At 51.9% G+C, this 23,739-nt stretch overlaps 3 protein-coding genes across 5 annotated transcripts in view; all 3 read left to right on the top strand.

Moving 5' to 3' along the window:
- Positions 1-5,267, top strand: part of Sugp1 (SURP and G-patch domain containing 1) — a 32,110-nt gene extending 26,843 nt beyond the window's left edge. The window contains exons 9-14 of the mRNA XM_005370524.2: positions 2,715-2,821; positions 3,234-3,411; positions 3,615-3,721; positions 4,473-4,618; positions 4,840-4,969; positions 5,108-5,267. Coding sequence (XP_005370581.1) covers positions 2,715-2,821; positions 3,234-3,411; positions 3,615-3,721; positions 4,473-4,618; positions 4,840-4,969; positions 5,108-5,134 — 695 coding nt within the window. The 3' untranslated portion in view covers positions 5,135-5,267. The remainder of the gene's footprint in view (positions 1-2,714; positions 2,822-3,233; positions 3,412-3,614; positions 3,722-4,472; positions 4,619-4,839; positions 4,970-5,107) is intronic.
- Positions 5,268-7,985: 2,718 nt separating this feature from the next.
- Tm6sf2 (transmembrane 6 superfamily member 2) lies at positions 7,986-14,297 on the top strand. 3 transcript variants are annotated; one of them, XM_005370525.2, is made up of 10 exons: positions 7,986-8,220; positions 9,351-9,454; positions 10,112-10,209; positions 10,295-10,398; positions 11,020-11,102; positions 11,571-11,695; positions 12,083-12,184; positions 12,524-12,616; positions 13,029-13,148; positions 13,972-14,297. In XM_005370525.2, the coding sequence occupies exons 1-10, from the start codon at positions 8,126-8,128 to the stop codon at positions 14,179-14,181; spliced, it is 1,134 nt and encodes a 377-aa protein (XP_005370582.1). In that variant the 5' UTR covers positions 7,986-8,125; the 3' UTR covers positions 14,182-14,297. The 3 variants fall into 3 exon arrangements, with proteins under 3 accessions (XP_005370582.1, XP_005370583.1, XP_013210405.1); XM_005370526.3 differs by having other exon boundaries at positions 12,089-12,184; XM_013354951.2 differs by lacking the exon at positions 12,524-12,616.
- A 1,243-nt stretch (positions 14,298-15,540) lies between these two features.
- Hapln4 (hyaluronan and proteoglycan link protein 4) lies at positions 15,541-22,751 on the top strand. The gene is made up of 5 exons (XM_005370527.3): positions 15,541-15,621; positions 16,288-16,408; positions 16,642-17,004; positions 18,945-19,268; positions 20,467-22,751. The coding sequence occupies exons 1-5, from the start codon at positions 15,619-15,621 to the stop codon at positions 20,856-20,858; spliced, it is 1,203 nt and encodes a 400-aa protein (XP_005370584.1). The 5' UTR covers positions 15,541-15,618; the 3' UTR covers positions 20,859-22,751.
- Positions 22,752-23,739: the final 988 nt, after the last annotated feature.

A 23,739-nucleotide genomic window follows, 5' to 3' on the forward strand; every position in this document is an offset into this window, starting at 1 on the left:
AACCAGGCTGGTCTCGAACTCACAGAGATCCGCCTGCCTCTGCCTCCCGAGTGCTGGGATTAAAGGCGTGCGCCACCATCACCCGGCTCCTTTGCAGCTCTTAATATTTTTTCTTTACTCTGTATGTTTAGTGTTTTGATTATTACGTGGCGAGAAGACTTTTTTTGGATCCAGTCTGTTTGGTGTTCTGTACGCTTCTTGTATCTTCATAGGCATATCTTTCTTTAGGTAGGGAAAGTTTTCTTCTATGATTTTGTTAAATAAATTTTCTGTGCCTTGGAGTTGAACTTCTCCTTCTTCTATACCTATTCTAAGATTTGGCCTTTTTATGTTGTCCCATATTTCATGGATATTTTGATTTAAACTTTTGTTAGATTTAATGTTTTCTTTAGCTGACGAGTCTATTTCCTCTCTTGTATCTTCAGCCCTTGAGATTCTCTCTTCCATCTCTTGTATTCTGATGTTCATGCTTGTGTTTGTGGTTCCTGATCTTTTTCTTATGATTCTGTTTCTATAATTCCTTTGGCTTGTGTTTTCTTTATTTTTTCTATTTCAGTTTTCAAGTCCTGAGTAGTTTCTTTTATATGTTTGATTTCTTTTTCTTTCTTTTCTTGAAGTGATTTGCTGATATCATCCAATTTTTTGTTTGTTTTTTCCTCCATTTCTTTAAGGTAATTCTCATTTCATCTTTAAGAATTTCAAACATTCTCTTGTGGTTATTTTTTAGATCATTTTCTTCTGGTTCATCCATATTTGGTTGTTCAGGTCTTGCTGTTGTAGGGTCTTTGGGTTTTACTGTTATTGTGTTGCTCTTTGTGGTGTAGCGTGTGATCTTACCTTTTCTACTCATCTTTTCCTCTAATAGGTGTGGTTGGGGCTGACTGAGATTCTGTTGAATAATCTTCTAGGTGCCAGTGAATCCAAAGCTCAGATGGTTGTTCCTCTTGGTATAGTCAGTGTCACAGTTCTAGTTACCCTGTTGGTTACTCCTATTCCTAGATATAGCTCAGTGCTTGCGTTCTTTGGTCTACTCCCTTGGAGTTTGCTGTCTGAGGCCTACTTTGGCCTAGGCTGCTGGCTTTGATCTGTTTCTGTAAATCCTGATCTAGATCTCCTCCTGCAGAAGTCCCTGGCATGGAGTTGGACCTGTTCTTGTGGAGATCACTGACTCTAAATCTGGTCGCTGACTCAGTTCTGATCTGCCAGTGTTCCGGGACTAGGTTGGCTCCCAGGACTGATTTGCTCCTGGCTTCTGCTCCAGAGACATTTTCTTAGTCTAGATTCCTTTCTCAGATGACTCTAACCAACACACTGAAAGACTGCTCTCTTGGTCCCTGTGGGTGAGCATCCTGTCTAGCTTTGAGGGCCAGACTCCAGTTCCAGAGTCTTTGTTCTTAGGTCAAATTAAAAAACTTGCGAATGTCAGGATAGTGCCAGGCGCAAGCTAAGAAATAGCCTTCACTAAAGGGGGAGTGCTTCTGCTGGCCACAGAGAATCCAGAGCCCTGAAGATGAAGGCACCCAAGCTGTAGTCCAGAGTAGCAGCACAGGCTCCAAACCATAGGTTGAGGTTCACATCCCAGTGAATTATGTTGTATCATCTCTGTCTGGGAGGACTTACTGCCTGTCATTGGTAGATGGCCAGAGAAAAGGGGAGTCTCTTCTCAGCTTCATGGGCCCCCACATCCCCCTTCCTACAAGCTCTCAAACAAAGATCAAGGGCGCACTGGGAGCCTAAGAGCCAAGTGTAGATTGTGTGGTGGGGTGACAGTCAAGTGTGTGTGTGCATGTTTGCATATACTTGCATGTTGCTGAGGGTGAAACCCAGGGCTTCATTTATGTTGGTCAAACACTGCCCCCTGAACCACATTCATCCCTAATAGCAGTGCCCCAGCCCTGATGGCTTTTTTTTTTCCAAGACAGGGTTTCTCTGTATTGTCTTGGCTGTCCTGGAACTCTTCTTTGTAGACCAGTCCGGCCTCAGATTCACAGAGATCCACTTGTATCTGCCTCCCAAGTGCTAGGATTAAAGGTGTGTGTCACCCCACCCATTGCCTTGCTGACTTTTGTGGACTCAGCCCTATCCATTAACCTAAAGGGATCTCTGTTTTGCAAGCGTGTAAGGACCTGGTTTCCATTCCCAGAGGTGTTTGGTGACTTCTGTCAACCATATGCACACCTTCACTATGAATCAGTACAGCTCCAGTCAAGTTCTAAGATAATGTTAAATTAAATGTCCATAGCTTTGAGGATAGCTAGCTGTCTTCCCCAAGGAAGCTGGGGGAGTCATATGGCAGATACTAATGGCAGACCCAATCCAGTGGGCATCTACACCAGATAGCATGTAGATAGCCTTGTAGACATGCACAGAGCTCAGCTTCTTTGGGTTGCTTACCAGGCCCCTTAGCTGTGTGTTATTGAGTGAGGACTCGGGCCAAGTTTCTATTACGGGATATGAGACATTCTCTGATCCCTGGTGTCAACATTTGTGGCTAAGGGACTCTGAAACCTTCATGGAGTAGACCTTTCTAAAGAGGTGAACAACCAGTGCACATGACAGCCTCCACCACAGTGGAGCCTCTCCAGGTCAACATCTAGGACAAGAGAGCCTGTGAACCCTGCCTGGGGTATCGTGGGCAGAATTGACACCAGGTACCTGAAACCCTGGAACAAGGTTGCCACCTTCTTACTGTCCTCTCTGTTTTCTGCCTCTAGTTCAGGATCTCAAGGGCCTTGGTTACGAGAAGGGGAAACCTGTGGGCCTGGTGGGTGTCACAGAGCTGTCTGATGCACAGAAGAAGCAGCTGAAGGAGCAACAGGAGGTAAGGCTACAGGTGGGGCACTCAGCTCTGATGGTGATGAGGGCCTGTTGTGTGAGTGCCACCTGAGGAGTTCCTGACAGACAGGTCCCCAGAACCAACATTAGGTAGTACCCAGTGCTCTGGACTGGGCTTTGTAGAACGGTCTCCATTTGCTCTCTCTTTCCCTAACTACCTCCAGAATCTAGGACAGGGTATCCTACTACGCAGGGCAGGTGGGATCATAGCCCCAGAGCCCCCAGCCCTGCTTTGCCATAGACCTATAGCCTGACATCTGTGGTAGCCCTTGCTCTGTCGCTGAGGGTCTCCACTCTCCATGCTAGGATGTGGATCCTTCAGGTTGCAACTCTTATCCTGTCCTGCTTTTTTGGGCAAGGAGACAACCTCCCAAAGCCTCTGCCTGTCCTCTCCACAGATGCAGCAGATGTATGACATGATTATGCAGCACAAGCGCGCCATGCAGGACATGCAGCTGCTGTGGGAGAAGGCACTACAGCAACACCAGCATGGCTATGACAGTGATGAGGAGGTGGACAGTGAACTGGGAACCTGGGAACACCAGCTGCGGCGCATGGAGATGGACAAGACACGGGGTGTGTGGGGCACGAAGGATGGGAGAATCCCATTCATCTGCACCACCTGACCATGACATGGTCCAAAGATGGACCTCTGTTTTCTCGTTGGCGGGGAAGAGCCTCCATGAGCAATCACTGGTCTGTGTGTGGAACACTGGGCAACGCTGATATTGCCTACCACTTTATCCCTCACCATTCATCTTTCCCTCTTCTCTGGGCAGAGTGGGCAGAGCAGCTAACACAGATGGGTCGGGGCAAGCACTTCATCGGTGACTTCCTGCCCCCTGACGAGCTAGAGAAGTTCATGGAGACCTTCAAGGCCCTGAAGGTGAGTCCTGGGCTCAGGCCTGGGGAAGCTGATGGGGAGGCACCAGCCTTCCTATGCCATGACAAACAGTGCAGCATTTCCCAGCCACAGGGAAATCATACCTCCAGAGGTCCCCACTCACCTCCAAAGTAGAGGGAGTTTTTGTTTTTTCTTTTCAAGACAGGGTCTTGCCAGGTGACACTGTAGCACATCTGTAATCCCAGCACAGAGGCAGGTGAATCTCTGAGTTTGAAACCAGCTTGGTCTATAGAGTTTCCAAGATAGCCAAAGCTACACAGAGAAACCCTATCTCAGGGGAGGGAAAAAAACAAAACAAAACGGTCTTGCCTGCAGTCCTGACTCTGTAGAACAGGCTGACCTTGATCTTTTGTTATCCTGCCTCTACCACTCAAGTGCTGGGGACGGGGGTTGGGGGGACACGGGGGGACGAGGGTGGGTGCACCGCCTTGTATATTGCTCCTACTGTGGTGTCCTCAAGCTGGTATTCAGCACAAATTGTTTTTAGAACATGCGCTGTTCTTTACAGTAAACTGTTAATGTCCCAATGGGACTGTGTCAATGTCACTTTGCCCCTGTTGACTCGATTGCCAGGACGCTCAGTCCCTTGAAGATAGCAAGACGAAGAGCTTGATCTGTTTCAGGGGAGTCTGCCACTGGTGGGAGTGGGGCTCGTGGGTGGTTCCAGTCTGGCCTACGGCTAAGAACAGATAGTTGTAGTCCCCATGGCAGGCAACTTCCTCTTCTGTTGCAGGAGGGCCGAGAGCCAGACTACTCAGAGTACAAGGAGTTCAAGCTGACGGTGGAGAACATTGGCTACCAGATGCTCATGAAGATGGGCTGGAAGGAGGGCGAGGGGCTGGGCACTGAGGGCCAGGGCATCAAGAACCCAGTGAACAAGTGAGTGCAGCCAGGGGGCTTGCTGGGAGCATATGGATGAACACTTAGGGCCTACAGACTAGTGAGCACTGTCTCAGGTGTGAAGTCTTAACGTTGTGCGTGACCTCAAGGCTGGCTGACCCAAGTCTGAGTGGATGGATCTAGGACCTCTCCTAGAGATGCTGAGCCCTGCCACTAGTCCCCACCCCAGTACCCTTTGGTCCTTTCCTATCTGTCCACAGGGGTGCCACCACAGTTGATGGAGCGGGTTTTGGCATTGACCGACCAGCTGAGCTTTCCAAGGAGGATGATGAGTATGAGGCCTTCCGCAAGAGGATGATGTTGGCCTACCGCTTCCGGCCCAACCCCCTGGTATGTGCCTCCTTGACTCCTGCTGGTAACTGGGAGGTGATGGCAAAGCCCCTGCCCTAACTCCCTGGAGGGTTCTGGAGGGGGGACCTGCAGTTTCCCACTAACACTATCAGTTTTGATCTTTTTGTCCTCCTACAGAACAACCCCAGACGGCCCTACTACTGAATACTCTGGAAACAAAAGTCTACTTTGAGATCAGCTATCCTGGGACTGTGGAATGTTGTGGCATACATCTCTGCCCATTCTGTTGTTACAAGTGTTGTGCTGTGTATTAAAGTCCCAGTGCTCTCCTGCCCAGCATCTTCTTCCCTACTGTTCCTAGGACTCCCTTTTGTCCTTCTCCAGTCCCAGTAACTGGAGGCCAGCCAGTTGGTGAGGACTTTACTCCAGGCAGGGGAAGAGAGGCCTCCAAGCACTTCCTAGTATGTGCATGGGTTGGTGTTTCCTGGGCACAGCTGGGGTTGGGGTGGGGATTGTCACAGGGACTGTCTCATACCAGAAGCTAGTACAAGAGTCTTTGAAAAGCCAGAACTTGTGCTCACTCACTACAAAGTTACAAGGCCTTCACATGAGCAAGAGCCCAGCTGGTGGCCTCCTAGTGTCAGTCCCTTTGGTTCCATCCCGTTCATGATGTCCCTGATCTGCCAACAACTCCACCTGTTCAGAGTCCTTGTCACAGCTGCCTCTTATCTCCAGTTTACCTCTCCAGCCTCCTTTTCTACCACACCCCACCTGGCCTAGCCTTCCTGCTGCCCAACAGCTCTCCCGAATCTGGGACGACTACCATGGGGAGTGTGTCTCCACCTCTCATGCTCCAGGACCTCCTGTGGGAATGACACCCCAAAGCTTCATGCCCAGACACGGGTTCACATTTGCCTGTGGTCACTTCAAGAAAACTCTCTCAAATCCAAGTTTAGTGATGATCACACTGTATCCAAGTAGACATGGCTCCTCTTTGAGTGAGCATCCGCTCTGGCTGTCCTGGAACTTGCTCTGTAGACCAGCCTGGCCTGTAACTCACAGATCCTCCTGCCTCTGCCTGACACCATGATGCTCTCTTGATCTAAACAAACAAAAAACCCAGAGTCTCTGCTGCAAGGCAGAGATGACATTTGCCTTGCCTTTAATACCAGCACTTAGAAGGCAGAAGCAGGCAGATCTTGAGGCCAGCCTGGTCTACAAATGGAGTTCCAGGACGCCAAAGGCTACACAGAAAGTCTTCTGTCTCAAAAGATAAAAAAATAAAGGGGAGAGGGGTCACTTTCAGTTGGAGAGATGTTCATGGCGTAGCAGTGTTTGATGCTTAAGCATGAGGACCTGAGTTCTAATCCCAGAGCCATGCAGAAAGCCAGATACAAATAGCACTGCAGGGAACAGAAATGGGAGAATGGAAGCCGTACACCAGTTTAGCTGAAATCTCTGCTTTAAGTGAGACCCTGCTTCAAAGGAGGAGAGTAATAGAGCATGGCACCCAGTATCATGCATATGCACATACATGAGTGGGCCAGGGAGATGATAGCTCAGAGGGTAAAGGTGCCAGACCCACATACATAGAGCAGGTTGGAGAGATGATAGCTTAGTAAAGGTGCCAGCTGCATAGAGAAGGACACCCAGCAGCACATATGTCCACATACATAGAGCAGGTTGGAGAGATGATAGCTTAGTAAAGGTGCCAGCTGCATAGAGGACACCCAGCAGCACATATGTCCACATATATAGAGCAGGTTGGAGAGATGATAGCTCAGAGGGTAAAGGTGCCAGTTGACCATCTTAGTAAAATGAGTAATGATGTCCTTTGATCTTCAGTCAGAAACTTGGCACATGCTTATCATTCCTATCTTATACACACACAAAAATTAATTTTTTTTTTTGAGACAGGGTTTCTCCATAGCTTTTGGTTCCTGTCCTGGAACTAGCTCTTGTAGACCAGGCTGGCCTCGAACTCACAGAGATCCGCCTGTCTCTACAAAAATTAATTTTAAAGAGCCAGGCACAGTAGTGTGCTCAGTTAATCCCAGGAGTCAGAGACAGGTGGATCTTTGAGTTCAAAGCCAGGCCTCTCAGAGTTACTTTGGTGAGACCCTTTTTCGAAAATGAACAAAAACCTGACCTGGAGCCATGACTCAGTGATTAAGAGCATTGACTGCTCTTGAGAAGATCCAGGTCTCAACATCCACACAGAGGGTCACAGATGTCATTAACTTCAGTTCCAAGCGATTAAATGTTCTCTTTGGCGTCATTCATGACCACTACAGGCACATGGGCACAAAGACAAAATACCCATACACAAAAATTTTAAAATTTGAAACCTTTAAAGTGTCCCTAAGACTAGAAAAAAAGGTTCAGTGGTTAAGAGCATTTGCTGCATGAGGATAAAAGTTCAAATTCCAGAACACAACGACTGAATTCCTGTGAGAGTTCCTGGGACATGGAGGATGATGAGACTTGCTGATTTCCAGCCTCGCCAAGAAAACAAGCCTCTTTACCTCCAAGGAGTAAGTGGGGAGTGATGTCCACATGCACACAGACACATCTTTAATTGAAAAGGGAATGCCCTTCTCCATGTTCAGGTTATGGTATCAGTGTGTCAGGTCTAAGACGGTGCAGAAAGCTGACCTGATGGTCCACGTTTGTAAGAGCTTTCTGTTGCAAACTTGAGGATCTGAATTCAAATTCCCACTATTTGCGAAAAAAAGCTAGGTGTTGTCGAAGATGGCGACAGGAGGGAGGATCGCCCTTTTCTGGCATGGCCACAGCAAAGCAGAGGCTATGAAGGGAGTAGGTTGGGGGACGGGGGGCTGTTGTAGACTGGTGAGAGTGGCTACAGTTCAGGGCGCTAGAGAATTTGATCTGGAGGTGGGGCTAAAAGTTGAGGTAAGGGGAGTGCCTACAGCGGTGCTGCCGCTAAGAGTGGGGAGGGGCGTGGCTACGGTTGTGCGGCCGCCGAAAGGACGCGGGGGAGGGGCGAGGGAGGCGGAGCCTCGTGGGGGCGGAACCCCGCACGTCGGCCGGGCGTGCAAGGATAAGGGTGGAGGCTGCGATAAGCGTGCGGTGACCTTTGAGCGGGGCAGGTCCTTGGCACCCCAGAGCTCAGACTCGCTGCGGTCGCCGAGCCAAACGTCTTGGAGGCCGCGCCGGGGTCGGGGCGCCGCTGCCATGGACATCCCGCCGCTAGCCGGCAAGACCGCGGCGATGTCGCTCGGCGCTCTGCCGCTGTCCTACGTGCTCAACCAAGTCTCGGCGTTCTCACAGTGCGTTTCGTCCGCGAGGACCACCGGGCTAGAGGAAGGATGAGGGATGTGGAGCCCGGGAGATGGGAGCTGGGTCTGGGAGGCGGCCATGCAAGCAGAGATTTCCCAACCGCTGCGCTGAGGCAGGGGGATGCTGTGGTGAGGTTCTGTGGAAAAGTGATATGAAGCCTTAATGTTTGGGACGTTTATGAGTATTCCAGGGATGCACCCCGCTCAAGTTCCAAAGTCGCCTAGGGTCAAAGTTTTGTTCTAGATAAAGCTCTACTGACCCAGCTCCCCTGGCACGCATGCCCTCTTCCATCGCCTCTGTCTCAGGCTTAGAATAACTTTCTCCTACACGCAGTGACCACCCCGTCGCTGTGTTCTATCTCTAGTTAGACCCTGGAGGTCCAGCAAGTCCCTCACTCCAAAGTTCAGCGGACCCAAATGATGGGATAGAAAGAGTTTAGCTATAGGTCTGAATTCCGGGCAGCAATACCTGTCTTCTGGGAATCTGAGTGAGCCAAGTGCACTCTGGAAACCTTGGTTCCTTCCTCTGTCTAGGTTTCACTATAGTTATAGGCGAGGATCACAAGTTCTGTGCAATTAGGTACTTGGTTGGCATTGCTGATTGGGTAAAACCAGGCTGACGTTCATGAAATGTGGGCCTGGGTAGTGCAAGAGAATTGGACAAAACCTTGCTGTGTGACACTAGACGGTGGATTCCCCTCTCTGGGTTTCAGTTTGTTTATCCAGCTGTGTTAATGGAAGCCCTGGCTTCTGTTGTTATCTTCGCAACTAGCTGACCTGTCTTATCAGGTTGGTGGGGTAGATCTGGGCAAGGATAGGGTGCAGCTGATGGAGGCATTTGGACTTTAGCTGGGAGGAACTGGGCAAATCCAAATGAATGAATGTCAGCTAATGATGGAATTACTGGAATTAACAGAAAGGAATAGGGAAATCAGGGAGGGCTTCCAGGAGGAGCAATATATACATGGGTCTTGAAGAATGAGTAAGAGTTTGTCAAGTAAAAATCCTAAGCAAGAAGCCTCTGATGGGGAAGGCAAGTTTCATTCTCCCTTGCTGGTGCTTCCTGAGTAACTCCGCCAAGAGGTCTCACCCAAGCATGTGTCCCTTGGTGCCCCCCACAGGCCCTTGTGCGCAGTGCTGATGAGTACGCTGATACTGGGTCTGCTCTTTATGGCCGTCTACAGTCTGTCTCATGGGGAGATCACCTATGACCCTCTCTATGCTGGTGAGTCACTAAACAGGGCCAACCAAGATTCTCCATCAGTCTTTGAGGATTCCCATTCAACTGTAGAACTCAAAGGGCCTGGAACATGGTTAGATTGGAGAACTTCACAAGGCCTCCTCTTTCAGAACTGGAACTCAAGAGAGAACCAGTTATGTCTTAGTTAGTCCCATCAGACTAGGCCCTCTCCCGTAGTCCGGGCTGACCATGAACTTGATCTTCCTACCTCCACTCCCACCTCCCACCCCCCAGTGCTGAGTGTTGGAATAACAATGGCACCTTGTTCAGCTCCAGACCAGGGACTTCTGAGGCCTTGGCTGTACCTCCTCCATCACATATGTAGAATGACATGCTATTATGCATGACCTGGGCCTGGAGGTTTGCCTGGTGTCCTCACTCTGGACCTGATGTTGCAAGTCCACTTTTAAGCTGAACTAAAAGCTAAGTACAGAGTTCCGGGGCCTGTGATCCCAGCACTTGGGAAGCTGCAGCAGGAGGATTGCCATTTTTGCTACAGACTCAAACCTTATCAAAAGAACAGAACCTGGGGTTGCACAGGCCCAAATTGCCACTGTGTTGGATTTAAGCACATGCACACTTGGTCCTAGCCCTGCCCATGTCAGCCACACACACCTACTCCCCCCATCTCCCCCCCCCCAGTCTTTGTGCTCTTCTCCTTCACCTCGGTGGTGGACCTCGTTATTGCACTCCAAGAAGATGGCTACATGGTGGGCTTTATGGATTTCTACACCAAGGAGGTAGGTGGTGGCTACCAAGACTGAGGTGGCTTGAGGTGGTCCTGGCCCCACCATGCATGCTCCTGAGTTCCATCCTTGCCCACAGGGGGAGCCCTACCTACGCACAGCGCATGGCATTTTCATCTGCTACTGGGATGGTACTGTCCACTACCTACTCTATCTGGCCATGGCGGGTGCCATCCGGAAGAGGTGAGGTGGGTCCCAGGTCACCCATGGATGGCTAAAAGATGTTTCCAGAGACTGCTAACAGGTGTGACTGGATGGAGACCCACATCTTCTGTACCACTGGGACCATTCCCAGTGCTTTTTTTTTTTTAAGATTTTATTTTTTATTATGTATAATGTTCTGCCTGCATGTATGTATGCCTGAGGGCCAGAAGAGGGCGCCAGATCTCATTGCAGATGATTGTGAGCCAAAATGTGGTTGCTGAGAATTGAACTCAGGACCTCTGGAAGAGCAGCCAGTGCTCTTAACCACTGAGCCATCTCTCCAGCCCACTGAAAATCTGAATCTTCTTGTCCTGGAACTAGCTCTTGTAGACCAGGCTGGCCTAGAACTCACAGAGATTCGCCTGTCTCTGCCTCCCGAGTGCTGGGATTTAAGGCGTGCGCTACCACCGCCTGGCTCATTCCCAGTACGTATTTGTGTGAGGTGCCATCCTGGCATATACTGAGCGTGATCAAGACCCACATTCCATCCCCATAAATAAATAAAGCCCAAGAAGAACCCAGCTGAAGGGCCAAGGTGGCCTCTGGGCCCTAACAGATTGAGGGTTAGTGGCCCACAGCGACCCCTCTATCACTTCCCAGGAAAAGGTACCGGAATCTTGGGCTCTACTGGCTGGGGTCCTTCGCCATGAGCCTCCTGGTGTTCCTCCCAGGAAACATCCTTGGTAAGACAGCCTCTGAGACTCCACCCCTCCACAGGTCTGAAGACCCAATAACCTTGTGTCTTGGCCAGCAGCCAAGATCCCCTTTACCCCTTTCCTTGGGGAAGTGAAGGGAGACGGCATTAATCCTGCTACCTCTTCAGGCCCGGAATGTTCTTTACACAGGAGGAGTTTTAGGGTGGGTCCTGGGGGCAGAGGTCTTTGAGGTGGGGCAGGCTGCCAAGTTCCAGGGTTGAAATGGTTCAGTAATGCTAAGCAAAGGGACATATTTGATGGGAAACGAAGATGTCCTCACAAGTGTCAGGCCTGTGTTTAGGCTAAACTTAGCTAGGCTAGGGCAAGGAGCATCCTGGGAAGCCATGGAAGCTCTTGAGCGAGAACAGTGTAACTCCAGACGTCCAGGTGGGGCTCCTGAGTGACTCGGTTGCCATTAGGAGATCTTTCCTAGTCATATGTTCTCCGTCCCGGCAGGTAAATACAGTTCAGAGATCAGACCTGCCTTCTTCCTTGCCATCCTCTACATGCTGGTCCCATGCTGGGCTGGTGTGAAGATCTTCAGCCAGTCCCATGCACCAACCTCCTACACCCCCAACATGGTGAGTGCTCCACCGTACATAGTTTGTGAAAGACTGGACCAAAGGCTGTGTGTAAAGTCAGGTAATGGTGGTCTGCCTATCATGCCAGCACTGGGGAGACTGAGTTCAAGGTCAGCACAGGTTTTGTGGTAAGACTGTTTCAAAACTCCAAGGACTCAAGTGTGGCTCAACACTGGTCTAGAACCCCCCAGTGAGGGGCTAGGCTTTGGCTCACAGGTAGAACACTCAGCCTGTACAAGACCTTGCTCAATCCTCAGCTCAAGACGCAATGACTGTCTACTTGGGAGAGCCTCCTTGGTTCTCAAAAGACATAGGGGAGCATTTACTGAGCATCTGCCGGACTCCAGGCCTCTCTGGCTAGCTCTGGCTTTCTCTCACATGGGCCAGGTACAGGAGGAGCAAAAAAAAGGCATCCTACAGCGCCCAGCCGACCTGGTGATCGTCATGTGCCTCGTCCTTGCTGCGTTCTTCACTCTCTTCCGGGGCCTGGTGAGTCTGCCTTGGCTGCCTCCCTCCTCCACTTCCAGACTCTCTTCTCAGCCTTCTTCTCCCAAATTTATTTCCTTATTCATTGCCAAAAGGACAGACACATTCTTCTATCTCGTACTCAAGAAAGTCCCTCACTGTCTGACCTGAAGTTTCCATGACAAATGCCTGTTCCCCAGAGCCTCTTCTCAGCTCTCTCATTGTGAATTCATAACCAAAGGGAGAAAACTAGGGAGGGCTGAGAGGAACCAGAGTGGCTGGTGTGGACTTGGCTTGAGAGCTGGAGTGGGGAGGAGCCTCGTGAGAGGATCAAGATGGATGGTGGTTATCTGTGTGTCTTAGGTGGTACTTGACTGCCCCACAGACGCCTGCTTCATCTATATTTACCAATATGAGCCATACCTGCGGGACCCTGTGGCCTACCCAAAGTTGCAGGTGAGAGGATAGGTGGAAGGAGAAAGCTGTGGTCCTGCCCAAGCATCTTTGACACAGTTACCTGAAAGCCATGCCAGCCAGGCAGATGCTTTCAGGTATGGCAGGATCCAAGTGCTCAAGACATGGCTTGGCTGTGCCTTCTTAGCAAGGCTCCCTATCATGTCCCAGAAGCATGCAGGGGTTTCATCCATGCCCTTGGAAATGCTAGGATTTAAGAACATGTCTCACAGAGGCTCTGATTAGCCCAGCTTGAATCACATGCCCCTGTCAATCATACTAGTCTTGGAAATGGGGTGTTCCAATTTGCTAGGCCAGTGTTCTGCACCATCTGGGCAGCTAAGTGTGTGTGACGGGTGAGGAGCCCCGTGTAGAGCCCCCACTGTGAGTTCTCACAGCTTGTGGTCTTCCCTAGATGCTGGTGTATTTGTTCTATGCTCTGCCTTTCTACTGCCTGGCTGTCTATGCCCTCATTTTCCCTGGCTGCTCCTGGCTGCCAGACTGGGCCTTGGTGTTTGCCGGAGCCATTGGCCAGGTAAGGAGTGGGGTAGTGATGTTGGAGCCCAGGCCCAGTGATCCAGAATTCCCTAGTCTGAAGGAGATAGCTGGATGTATATAACCCCTAGCACACAAGTAGCTCCAAGCCCCCTAGTCGAGCTAGGAAGAACCATGCTGGGATATGGCTCCAGGGTCCAGTGCTTGTCTAGCATGTACAAGCACATAGCTTCTATCTCCCCAGCACTGGAAACAAGCAAACAGACAAACTAATGAGCCAGGCAAGGTGGCCCATGCCTTTAACCCCAGCATTCAGGAGGCAGAGACAGGTGGATCTCTGTGAGTTCAAAGCCAGCCTGGTCTACAGAGCAAGTTCCAGGACAACCAGGGCTGTTAAACAGAGAAACCCTGTCTCATAAAAACCAAAAACAAAATGTAACAAACAGAAACGTGGAGGGAAGGAGGGACAGGTGAGAGAGCGGATGCAGAGCACACAGACCGGGACCCCTGAGGGGAAAGTGCACAGAAAGGCAGCAGAAATTGGAGCTGGGTGTTGAAGACTTTGGACTCAAGGCTCTAGGCGTATGAAGGGAGGCCAGGAGCCTTGGAAGCTGTGTGAACATTGGAGGGCTCAGAGCTATTTCTGGGTTTTTGGTAGGAAGAGAAAATGCCTAGAACCAGCCAAGGCAGGGGGCCCAGGAAGTCTCTGCGAGTTGATTAATTTGTGAGAAGGAAGAGTGGGATCCAAGTCAGAGGCAGGGATGCTTATTGCTAAACAGTTGTTTTGGGGAGGGAAGACATGGCAGTGGGTGGTGGCCTGAGGGTGCTGGCCTAACCTGCCCTCCTTCCTGTGTCCTTGACAGGCGCAGTTCTCACACATGGGTGCCTCCATGCACCTGCGCACACCCTTCACCTACCGCGTGCCTGAGGACACCTGGACCACCTTCTTTCTAAGCAACATGCTGTTTGCACTGGGTCCACACCTGCTGGCTTTCCGCTGCCTGTGGTGGCCTGCCTTTTTCATGCAGTCACCACCCTTGGAGCCCCAGGGCCAAAGCAAGAAGCAGCAGTGAACATGTGCACTTCTCTGCTAGGACCTCTATGCAGCAGGCCTTGCCCTGCAAGGATGGGTTGGCCCTTTTAAAACTGGATGGACATCTGGGAGAATTGCAATCCAGGCCAGAAAGAAGTGTAGTGACAAGATGTTCTTGCTATGTCACTGTGCCCCCAAAGCCACAAGGACTCTAATGCCCTCTCCTGGAATTTACCCTTCACCTCCCCTCATCCTTTTAATAAAAACCCTTTTGATGTCCTGGACATCACCACCTGAGTGTTTTAGGGAGCTGGAGCAAGGGACCATCTTCTTGTACCCATGAGAGGGTGAGGCGCTCACAGTCACAGAGAGGCCAGGACACTAGGACACTCACAGTCAGCCTCTCGGTGGGATGCACCACTCCGTGTTCCAGACAGGAGGACTGAGGCTCTCAGTATGGCTGGCCACACGCATAAGGTCACACTGGGGAAGTCACAGCACAACCAGGGCTGTGGACGCAGCCCTTGGGAAAGTGACCTGGCTTTGTCCCCAGCACTACATTAGCTTGCTGTGGTACACACCTGTCATCCCAGCACTGCGGAGGGAGAGGCAGGACCACCAGGAGGACAAGATCGTCTTTGGCCATATAGCAAACTGGACACCAACCTGGACGACATTCTCACACCTCCACACATAAAAGGGTCAGGGACAATATGTCAGTCAATAATGTGCATGAGGACCCTAGTTCAAATCCCCCAATACTTGCGTAAAAGTAAGTGGCCGTGGCAACGACGTAAGGAAGTAGCCAGCACGGGGGTAAGGGAGTAAAGAAAGATTCTGCAGAGCCAGCAAGCTCCAGGTTCAGGTAGAAGCTGAGTGTAGTGTTGCATGCCTTTAATCGATACACAGTGAGCTCCAGGTTGTTTCAAACAGAGAGTGAGGAAGACACCAAATGTTGACCTCTGAGCTACACTCGCTCGAACTCTCACACACAGGTGCACATACCACACACACACAAAGCACAGCATAACCAAATGGGGGCATCCAATGATTTCCACAGACTGCTGCCACTGGGCTCCACAGTCTAGCCTGAGACCGGAAGTGAAGATTCTGATCTAAGGTCATACCTGGGCACAGCTGAGTTAGGGACTGGGCTCCAGTCTAACGGGGCTTACTTTTCAGGGCAACTGAAGCATGGAGTGCAAACTGAGACCTGTGAGACTCTTCTGCTGGCCAAGATAGTCCTCACAGCTCGAAGGTCGCGATAGGTCAGGGTCATTAACACCACGTTCCCAGCTCAGCGCTGCCCGCCCCCTCCCGGCGCGGTGAGCACGCGCTGCCCCTTTAATGCCCCAAGTCCTCCTCCCCTTGCAGGCAAACGCCTGGAGCGCACGGGCCCGCGGGACCGGCGGTCCAGAACGTTGTGCGCGTGCGCAGTTGGAAGCGCACTGGCGGCTCTGCGGGGGCCGCGAGCAGGATGGTGAGTGCAGTGGTGTACGGGGTTCCCGAACTCGCCTTTATCTCTCCCCCTCCCTCTCCCCTCTCTGCCTTTCTCCACCCTCTATTGTTTTTTTCTTGCCTCTTCTTTCTTTCTTTGGCACTTTCTCCCTCTCTGCTCCCCTTAATGTCTACCGCTTATTTTAGAGGGGGAGAAGGGAAAGTGCTCACTTTTTCTTTTTCCCTATCTCTCCCTACCAGTCTCTCCTTCCTCTGCCTCTGCGTCTCTTGTCTTCTTCTGCATCTCTGTCTCTGCGTCTTTCTCTGGGTCTCCGTCTCTCCGTCTCTGTCTCTATGTCTGTCTCTGAGTCTCCTTCTCTGCATGTCTCTCTCCCGTTGTCTCCCCCGGCCTGGCTCAGTAGTCCAATGTTCCTCCTCCCCTCCTCCCGCACCTGTCTCGCTGTCCCCAGGCCCCGCTCACGCTGCCCAGCTTGCTGCAGTCTCCTGGCGCGCTGATAACCTTGCGGGCCCCGTTGCGGGCTGTTGCTCCCCCTCCCGTGCGCTCTGGTAGCGGGGGTGGGGACGTGAGAGAGGGCGAGAGGAGTCGCCTGACGCTCGGACAGCTTCAAGGTTGAGACCCTTTTGGGAGGGCAAGACGAGCTGCGGAGGGTCCGGACACTAGAGCTGGACGCAGCTCCTGTGTCCACAGGCGTGCGCTCCGACGGCCCTCGGTCCCCACGCGCTCTGGGCCGTCGCCTGGGTACTCCTGCTGCTGGTCCCCGTACCTGTCGGGGCGCAGCGTGGCAGAAAGAAAGTCGTGCACGTGCTGGGTGAGTCTTGTGCGCAGCTCTGGTTCCCCGCCTTCTACCCTCCCCCCCCCCCCGGGACTGTGGGTAAGAGCGAACGACCGGGTTGGGGTAGGGTGGCGGGTTGCGGTGGTCCCTAACACTCGGTTTCTTCGGAGTTCCTTTCCTATCCTGGGCCTACATCACTTACTTCTCTGGCATCACTTCTCTGGGTCCCTCCCTACCGCACCTTTGACCTTTGATTGGTCGCCCCACAGAGGGCGAATCCGGCTCAGTGGTGGTGCAGACGGCGCCCGGGCAGGTGGTGAGCCACCGCGGTGGCACCATCGTCTTACCCTGCCGTTACCATTACGAGGCGGCCGCTCACGATCACGACGGCGTCCGCCTCAAGTGGACGAAGGTGGTAGACCCTTTGGCCTTCACCGATGTCTTCGTGGCTCTGGGTACCCAGCACAGAGCCTTTGGTCCCTACCGAGGGCGAGCCGAGCTACAGAACGACGGGCCTGGGGACGCCTCCCTGGTCCTCCGAAATGTCACCCTGCAGGACTATGGACGCTACGAGTGTGAGGTCACCAATGAGCTAGAGGATGACGCCGGCGTAGTCAAGCTGGACCTGGAAGGTGACCGAAGCGTGGGCAGATGAGAAAGGGGAGACAGTGTGGGATAAACCGAATCAAGTTGGCACAGTAGAAATTTTACTAGGCAGGGGAATAGTTCGTTTAAAAATATTTATTACAGCTTTTATTGATATGTATATGTTTGAATGTGTGGTCAAGGCGTCCTGCCTCAGTTCCCTTGGAGCTGGAGTTGCAGGTGGTTGTACACTGCCTGAGGTCGGTGTGGGAAAACTCTCACCGTCCTTTGCAAGAGAAGCAAAGCCGGGCGGTGGTGGCGCACGCCTTTAATCCCAGCACTCGGGAGGCAGAGGCAGGCGGATCTCTGTGAGTTCGAGACCAGCCTGGTCTACAAGAGCTAATTCCAGGACAGGCTCCAAAACCACAGAGAAACCCTTTCTCGAAAAAAACCAAAAAAAAGAAAAAAAAAGAAAGAGAAGCAAGAATTCTCCCTTCCCCCTTTCGAGACAGGGTCTCATTGTGTAGCCCTGGCTGTCCTGGAACTCACTCTCTATAGACCAGGCTGGCTTCAAATTCACAGAGAACCGGCTTGCCTCTGCCTCCCGAGTACTGTGATTAAAGGCCTTCAGAAAGTATTTTAACTGCTGAGCCATCTCTCTCTCCTGCCCTAGCTCTAAGATTAGGACAGGGCTTCATGGAGCCCATGTTGGCTTTGAACTCTTGATCTTCAAAGGAAAGTTTATTGAATTTGTGGTGTGTGTGTGTGTGTGTGTGTGTGTGTGTGTGTGTGTGCATATGAGTGTGCATCTGCCATGGTGCTTGCATGGAGGTCACAAACAACTTACAGAACGGATTCTTTCCTTCTGCCAGTAGGTCCTGGAATAGTACTCAACTCCTCGGGCTTGCTGGCAAATCCCCTTACCCTCTGAGCCATTTTGCTGGTCTCTCTGAACACTTTAACGGTGGTAAATCATAGTAGCTGGCTTCCTTAGATGCTCTCTGTTTGCTAGCCACTTAGCTGAAGGGCGCTCTAGAGCTTCTGATTTAATTCCCCCAAATCCCCGAGGCAGATAGCTGTTAGCCAGGAGGTGAGCTCTGTCTGCAGGAGACTGGGCATCTGTGAGTCCAGGAAGCAACAAGTTCGGAGTAGTCACACTGAAGTTGCAACAGAAGCACTTTAAATATAAATACCGGCAAACTAAGGTGCTCAACACTCTGCCTAACTTTTCAGGAGCTAGTGTGGAGGAATCCAACGCTAGGAACAAGCATTTCCAGCTCCGTGGTCCCTTTGGGAAGGATTTTTTTTTTTTTTTTGGATTATCAGACATTGGGACTGAGGAGGGTTAAGAGTTGAGTTTATAGGGTGGTGATGGCACACACCTTTAACCCCAGCACTTGGGAGGTAGAGGCAGGTGGATCTCTGTGAGTTCAAGGCCAGCCTGGTCTAACAGGCTAGTTCTAGGAAAGCCAGGACTACACAGAAAAACCCTGTCTAGAAAAACCAAAACAAAACAAAACCAGCAACAACAAAAATAAACAAAAAATTGAGTTTTGAAGGATGAATAGGGCAGGTAGAAAAGGAGAGAACATGAGCAAAGGTCTCTGACCATAGAAGAGAGTAAGTATGTTAAGGAGGAGGGACCAGTCCCAAGCATAAATCCAAGGATGTGTGTGAGCTGGTCAGAGGTGTGGCCAGACCCGAGGGCCAGAGAGAAGAATGAACTGGAAGGTTCTGGTTCATGTAAGGTGCGTGAGAAACTGGGGTACCCTGATAGGTTCCTATTTGTTTTTTTTTTTTTTTTTTTTTTTTTTTTTTGGTTTTTCGAGACAGGGTTTCTCTGTGGCTTTGGAGCCTGTCCTGGAACTAGCTCTTGTAGACCAGGCTGGTCTCGAACTCACAGAGATCCGCCTGCCTCTGCCTCCCAAGTGCTGGGATTAAAGGCATGCGCCACCACCGCCAGGCTTTCCCATTTGTTTTCATCCAGGCGTGGTCTTCCCCTATCACCCTCGTGGAGGCCGCTACAAGATGACTTTCGTGGAAGCACAGCGAGCTTGCGCTGAACAGGATGGCATTCTGGCGTCTGCCGAGCAGCTGCACGAAGCCTGGCGCGATGGCCTGGACTGGTGCAATGCAGGATGGTTGCGCGATGGCTCTGTGCAGTACCCAGTGAGCCAGGCCCGGGAGCCCTGTGGCGGGGCAGGGAGCAATGGGGCTGGTGAAGGCACCAACGGAGGCGTGCGCAATTATGGATATCGCCATAATGCTGAGGAACGCTATGATGCATTCTGCTTCACGTCCAACCTCCCTGGTGAGTTAAGCCCTTCTCTAGTAAAAGCTCCAGTCACGGCCTCTGGAAGGAAACCGCCCCAAGATTTTAGACCCACTTCTCTGAAGTGAGGCTCCACCCATAAATACATAGGTTCCACCGACCCACCCCCACCCTGCCCCCAGGGAATCTTTTTCTCTTTCCTCCTAAGCATTTTTTTTTTTTTTTTGGTTTTTCGAGACAGAATTTTTTTTTTTTTTTTTTTTTTTGTTTTTCGAGACAGGGTTTCTCTGTGGCTTTGGAGCCTGTCCTGGAACTAGCTCTTGTAGACCAGGCTGGTCTCGAACTCACAGAGATCCGCCTGTCTCTGCCTCCCAAGGGCTAGGATTAAAGGCGTGCGCCACCACCGCCCGGCCCTCCTCCTAAGCATTATGCCCTCTCCCTGGGACAAGGCACACCCCTCAAGTTCAAATGACCCCTCCCTGAAGAGACACCTGCCTTACGTGCACAGGCTCTGACCCATGGAGGGTAGCCCCACTCCTGAGTGCATAGGTTCAGCCCCTAGAAGGAATTTCTCTCAAGCGCATATGCCCTGCCTCCTAAAAGAAAAGAAAATCCACGCCGAGAGCATAGTCCCCAATCCTTGCCCTCACCATTAGCCATAGGGCCTGGCAGATGGAGGGAAGTTTGTCTCAGAAACAGAGACTCTTGTTTGTGCAGAGGCCCCATCCCTAAGGGCAAAGGCTCTTGAGTGAAGACCCCCTCCCCCATACTCGCACAATAGGCTCCGCCCAAGGAGAGAGGCCCAGTTCAAGCGCATAGTCTTCCCTCCACCCCTAGAGAAAGGCCTGTCAGAAATGAAAAGGGCCTGCCCCGTGGTTGGAGGTCCATTTCAAGAGTTTAGACCATGCGCCCAAGAGCACAGATCCCCGCCTAATGACATAGGATCAGTGGCGAACACCTTCTCAAGTGGACTGAGATCGCCCTCAAGTACATAGGCCCCTCCTCCAGGATCATTGACCCCACCCCTAAGTAATCAGGCCCCGCCCCCTCCGCCTTGCCCAGAGCAACTAGGAAGACTTTCCAGAGCTGCCACAGGGGGGCAGTAAAATGCCGCATGGCACGGCAGAAGCCATTGGCAGGGAGGGAATGGGACGGACCCGGAGCTGGGAGCCTCAGGCTTCAGGAGCCCTGAGGGCCCAGCCCTGGCCTGGTGCTCACACGCCCCCGGGTCCCGCAGGACGCGTGTTCTTCCTGAAGCCTCTCCGGCCAGTGGCCTTGGCCGGAGCAACTCGCGCTTGCGCGGCTCGCGGTGCGACGGTGGCCAAGGTCGGGCAGCTGTTCGCCGCCTGGAAGCTACAGCTGTTGGACCGCTGCACTGCCGGCTGGCTGGCCGATGGCAGCGCGCGCTACCCCATCGTGAATCCGCGAACTCGCTGCGGGGGCCCCCGGCCGGGCGTCCGCAGCCTCGGTTTCCCCGACGCCTCACGACGTCTCTTCGGTGTCTATTGCTACCGCGCTCCAGGGGCCCCAGACCCGGCTCCGGGAGGCTGGGGCTGGGGCTGGGAGGGCGGAGGAGGCTGGGCAGGAGGGTCTAGGGACCCGGCTGCCTGGACCCCGCTGCGTGTCTAGGACTGCGAGGACGGGCATTTGGGGATGTTGGTGGCTGATCCAGGGGCCCTGCACACCCCGTGGAGACAGACTACATAGCAGAGAACCCTTGAACACGCCACACCCCCGTGGTGTGCTGAAGGCTGACTCAACTACCTGTGGTCTTAGGACACTGGCCACACCTCCTGAGGTCTCCTTGATACACGACATACCCTGCAGTGCCCTGCAGGTTGACTGTGCCGCTCTCTGAGACACCCTGATAGTGGCCAAGCTCACTTTTTCTGGATAGTGGATGTCCTATCTTCGCGACTTTGTCTGGAAGAGCCTCCCTCCCCGCTCCCAATCCCCAGGATCTCAGTAGACCAACAGGACCCCACGGTTTCCTAAAAACCTTTCTGTGGCCTCCTGGAAAACAGTCCCTGTCAGTCACCTGGAGGCTGGACCCCCAGGGTTAACTGGAGACTGGCCACACAAACCCTCTGCCTTTCCCAGGAGCTGGAAAGCTGGTCTTAGACAGTCGACTGTCCACTGACTTTTCCTCATTACTTGGTGAAGAAACAGAAAACTATGAGTCAAAAGGTGGCCAAGCCCTGTTCCAGTGGGTGGCGCAGAGGCTGGGTATTCCAGCTCTTCCAGAGAGTCTAACTTTCCAGGGTAACATGCCTAGTCCCCAGTCATTATGGAAGAGAGTCCCAACACCTCTGGCTTCATGGGAGAATGTCCCCAGCTGGCTCCCAGGAACAGTGGCCATGCCTACCCTCAGGTATTTCTCTGGCCAGAGATTAGACTCGCCTGAATGTCCCTTCGCAGGCTCCTTGGAGCTGTCACCAAAGACATCATTTCCTCAACCTGAACCCCCTGAAAATCTCACTTGCTATAGAGACATACTGCTCGGCTTCTTACGATGACAAAGTCACTAGTGCGTCTCTACCTGTCCTCTCGCCCCTTACACCCGGTTCCACACTCTTCCTTTCTTACTGGCCTAGAGCCCAGACACCTCCCACTCCATTTCCGAATGTCCCCATCCTGATGGACCACTATGGAGACTGTTTTCCCCACTGAGCCCTCGGGGGACCCAGCATTCATTTCTCTAGGCTCTCCATGGAAACAAGCTGCCCCATTCCCAAGGTGCACCTCCCGTTCTTCTCAGCCGTCCAAGTCCCTCCCCCAGACAGCTTGAACCTCACAGCTGTTGTCATGGAGATAACAGAATACCTGTCCCTCCAGGGTCCTGTCCTACTCAGTTGTCGCTATAGAGACCGTCAATGTCTCCATGACAACCGATCTGCAGCTCTCAGGAACTTCTTGCCAAGGGCAGAGTTCTGATTGGAGCTGCCTGCTGTGTTCCTGTGGGGGGTGGGGGGGCAGACAGGACTCTGCTTCAGGAGCAGCTGCCCGCCACAGTTCATTTGCATGCTAACTCTAGGCAGGCAGCAGCTGTGCACAGGCCGCTACTGAAACCCCCTCCAGCATTTTAAATTATCACCTGTAGGTGAGAAAAGAGACTGTAGCTCTGCACAGGGTCAGAGCTTTCCTTCCCTGGAGATCAAGGAGAGTGGAATGTTCCTGAAACCACCAATTCAGTTTCCGAGGGACCACGTGTGTTCAAGGGTCAGAACCAACATCCAAAGACTGTATAGTCAGAGCCACCCCAGATGCAGGAGTTCCCAGCTCTGAGGTGCTGCTTGGAGTAGCAAGTGCCCTTGCCAGCACCCTGCTGCCTGCCCTGTTTTGCAAAGCCCACCTTTGAGTCTGGAAGCTGGGTGGCTGTGGGTTCAAGCCATACATTTTGCTGTAAAATGTTTCACCAAGTGACAGAACTTGACCAGGCTGTTTCCTCTCTGGATCAGGATTGCTCCGGGGTCACACAGCCCCGTGTTCAATAAACCTTTCTTTCTTTTGATGACTGAGAAACATGGCTGCCGTGCTCCTCTGTCTCTGTAGTGGGCTTCTCAGGCTGGGCTGGGAAGCAGCTGCCTCCTTCAGTGCCCACTCGCCCAGAACAGGACCCTATGAAATACTCTGACCTCCTCAAGTGCGTAGTGGGATATGTGATAATAACCATCCTGTAATTTTAAAAATGGGTCCAGCTAGGATCTGGTTATAGAATTTAGGTAGCCATTTATAATTTTTATTTTTACGTGTTTGTGTTTTGTCTGCACTACTATGCATATGCCTGCTGCCCCTGGAGGCCTGAAGAGGGAGTTGTATCCCCTAAAACTAGAGTTATGGATAGTTGTGGATAGCTGAGCCTCAGTCCTCTGGAAGAGAAGCCAGCCTCTTAAACACTAAGCCATCTCTCCAGCCCCTAATCTTTATTTGTAAACATTATTCATTCGCTTTTTTTGGTGTGTGGAGTGTGTATGAGTGGTGCAGTCCTGGACCAATCAGGCTTGCTCTGGGAAATGGGCCATACCATTGGCTGAACTGAGAGGGATGGCTCCACCCCTTCAGTTTCACCAAGTGAAAACTTTAGCTAGGAAAGAGAAAAGTCGGAAGCTGGATCCACTTCAGGGATGGGAAAAATTTATCTATAACTTTATCCCACTCTGACCCATGCGGTTCCAGCACCCTAATCACCTTCCTAATAAGCTGAGTGTGCTGGCACACACTATTAGTGCCAGCGCTCTGGAGGTAGAGGCAGATAGATCTCTGAGTTCAAGACTCCCCTTGGGCTGCAGCAATGGTTCTCAACCTGTGGGTCTCGGCCCCATGGGGAATCACAAATATTGACAGTGATTCATAACAGTAGCAAAATTACTGTTACAAAACAGCAACAAGCCGGGCGGTGGTGGCGCACGCCTTTAATCCCAGCACCAGCCTGGTCTACAAGAGCTAGTTCCAGGACAGGCTCCAAAGCCACAGAGAAACCCTGTCTCGAAAAACCAAAAAAAAAAAAAAA

This window comes from Microtus ochrogaster, unplaced genomic scaffold (assembly GCF_000317375.1).
Source record: "Microtus ochrogaster isolate Prairie Vole_2 unplaced genomic scaffold, MicOch1.0 UNK81, whole genome shotgun sequence".
NCBI classification, from domain to species: Eukaryota; Metazoa; Chordata; class Mammalia; order Rodentia; family Cricetidae; genus Microtus; species Microtus ochrogaster.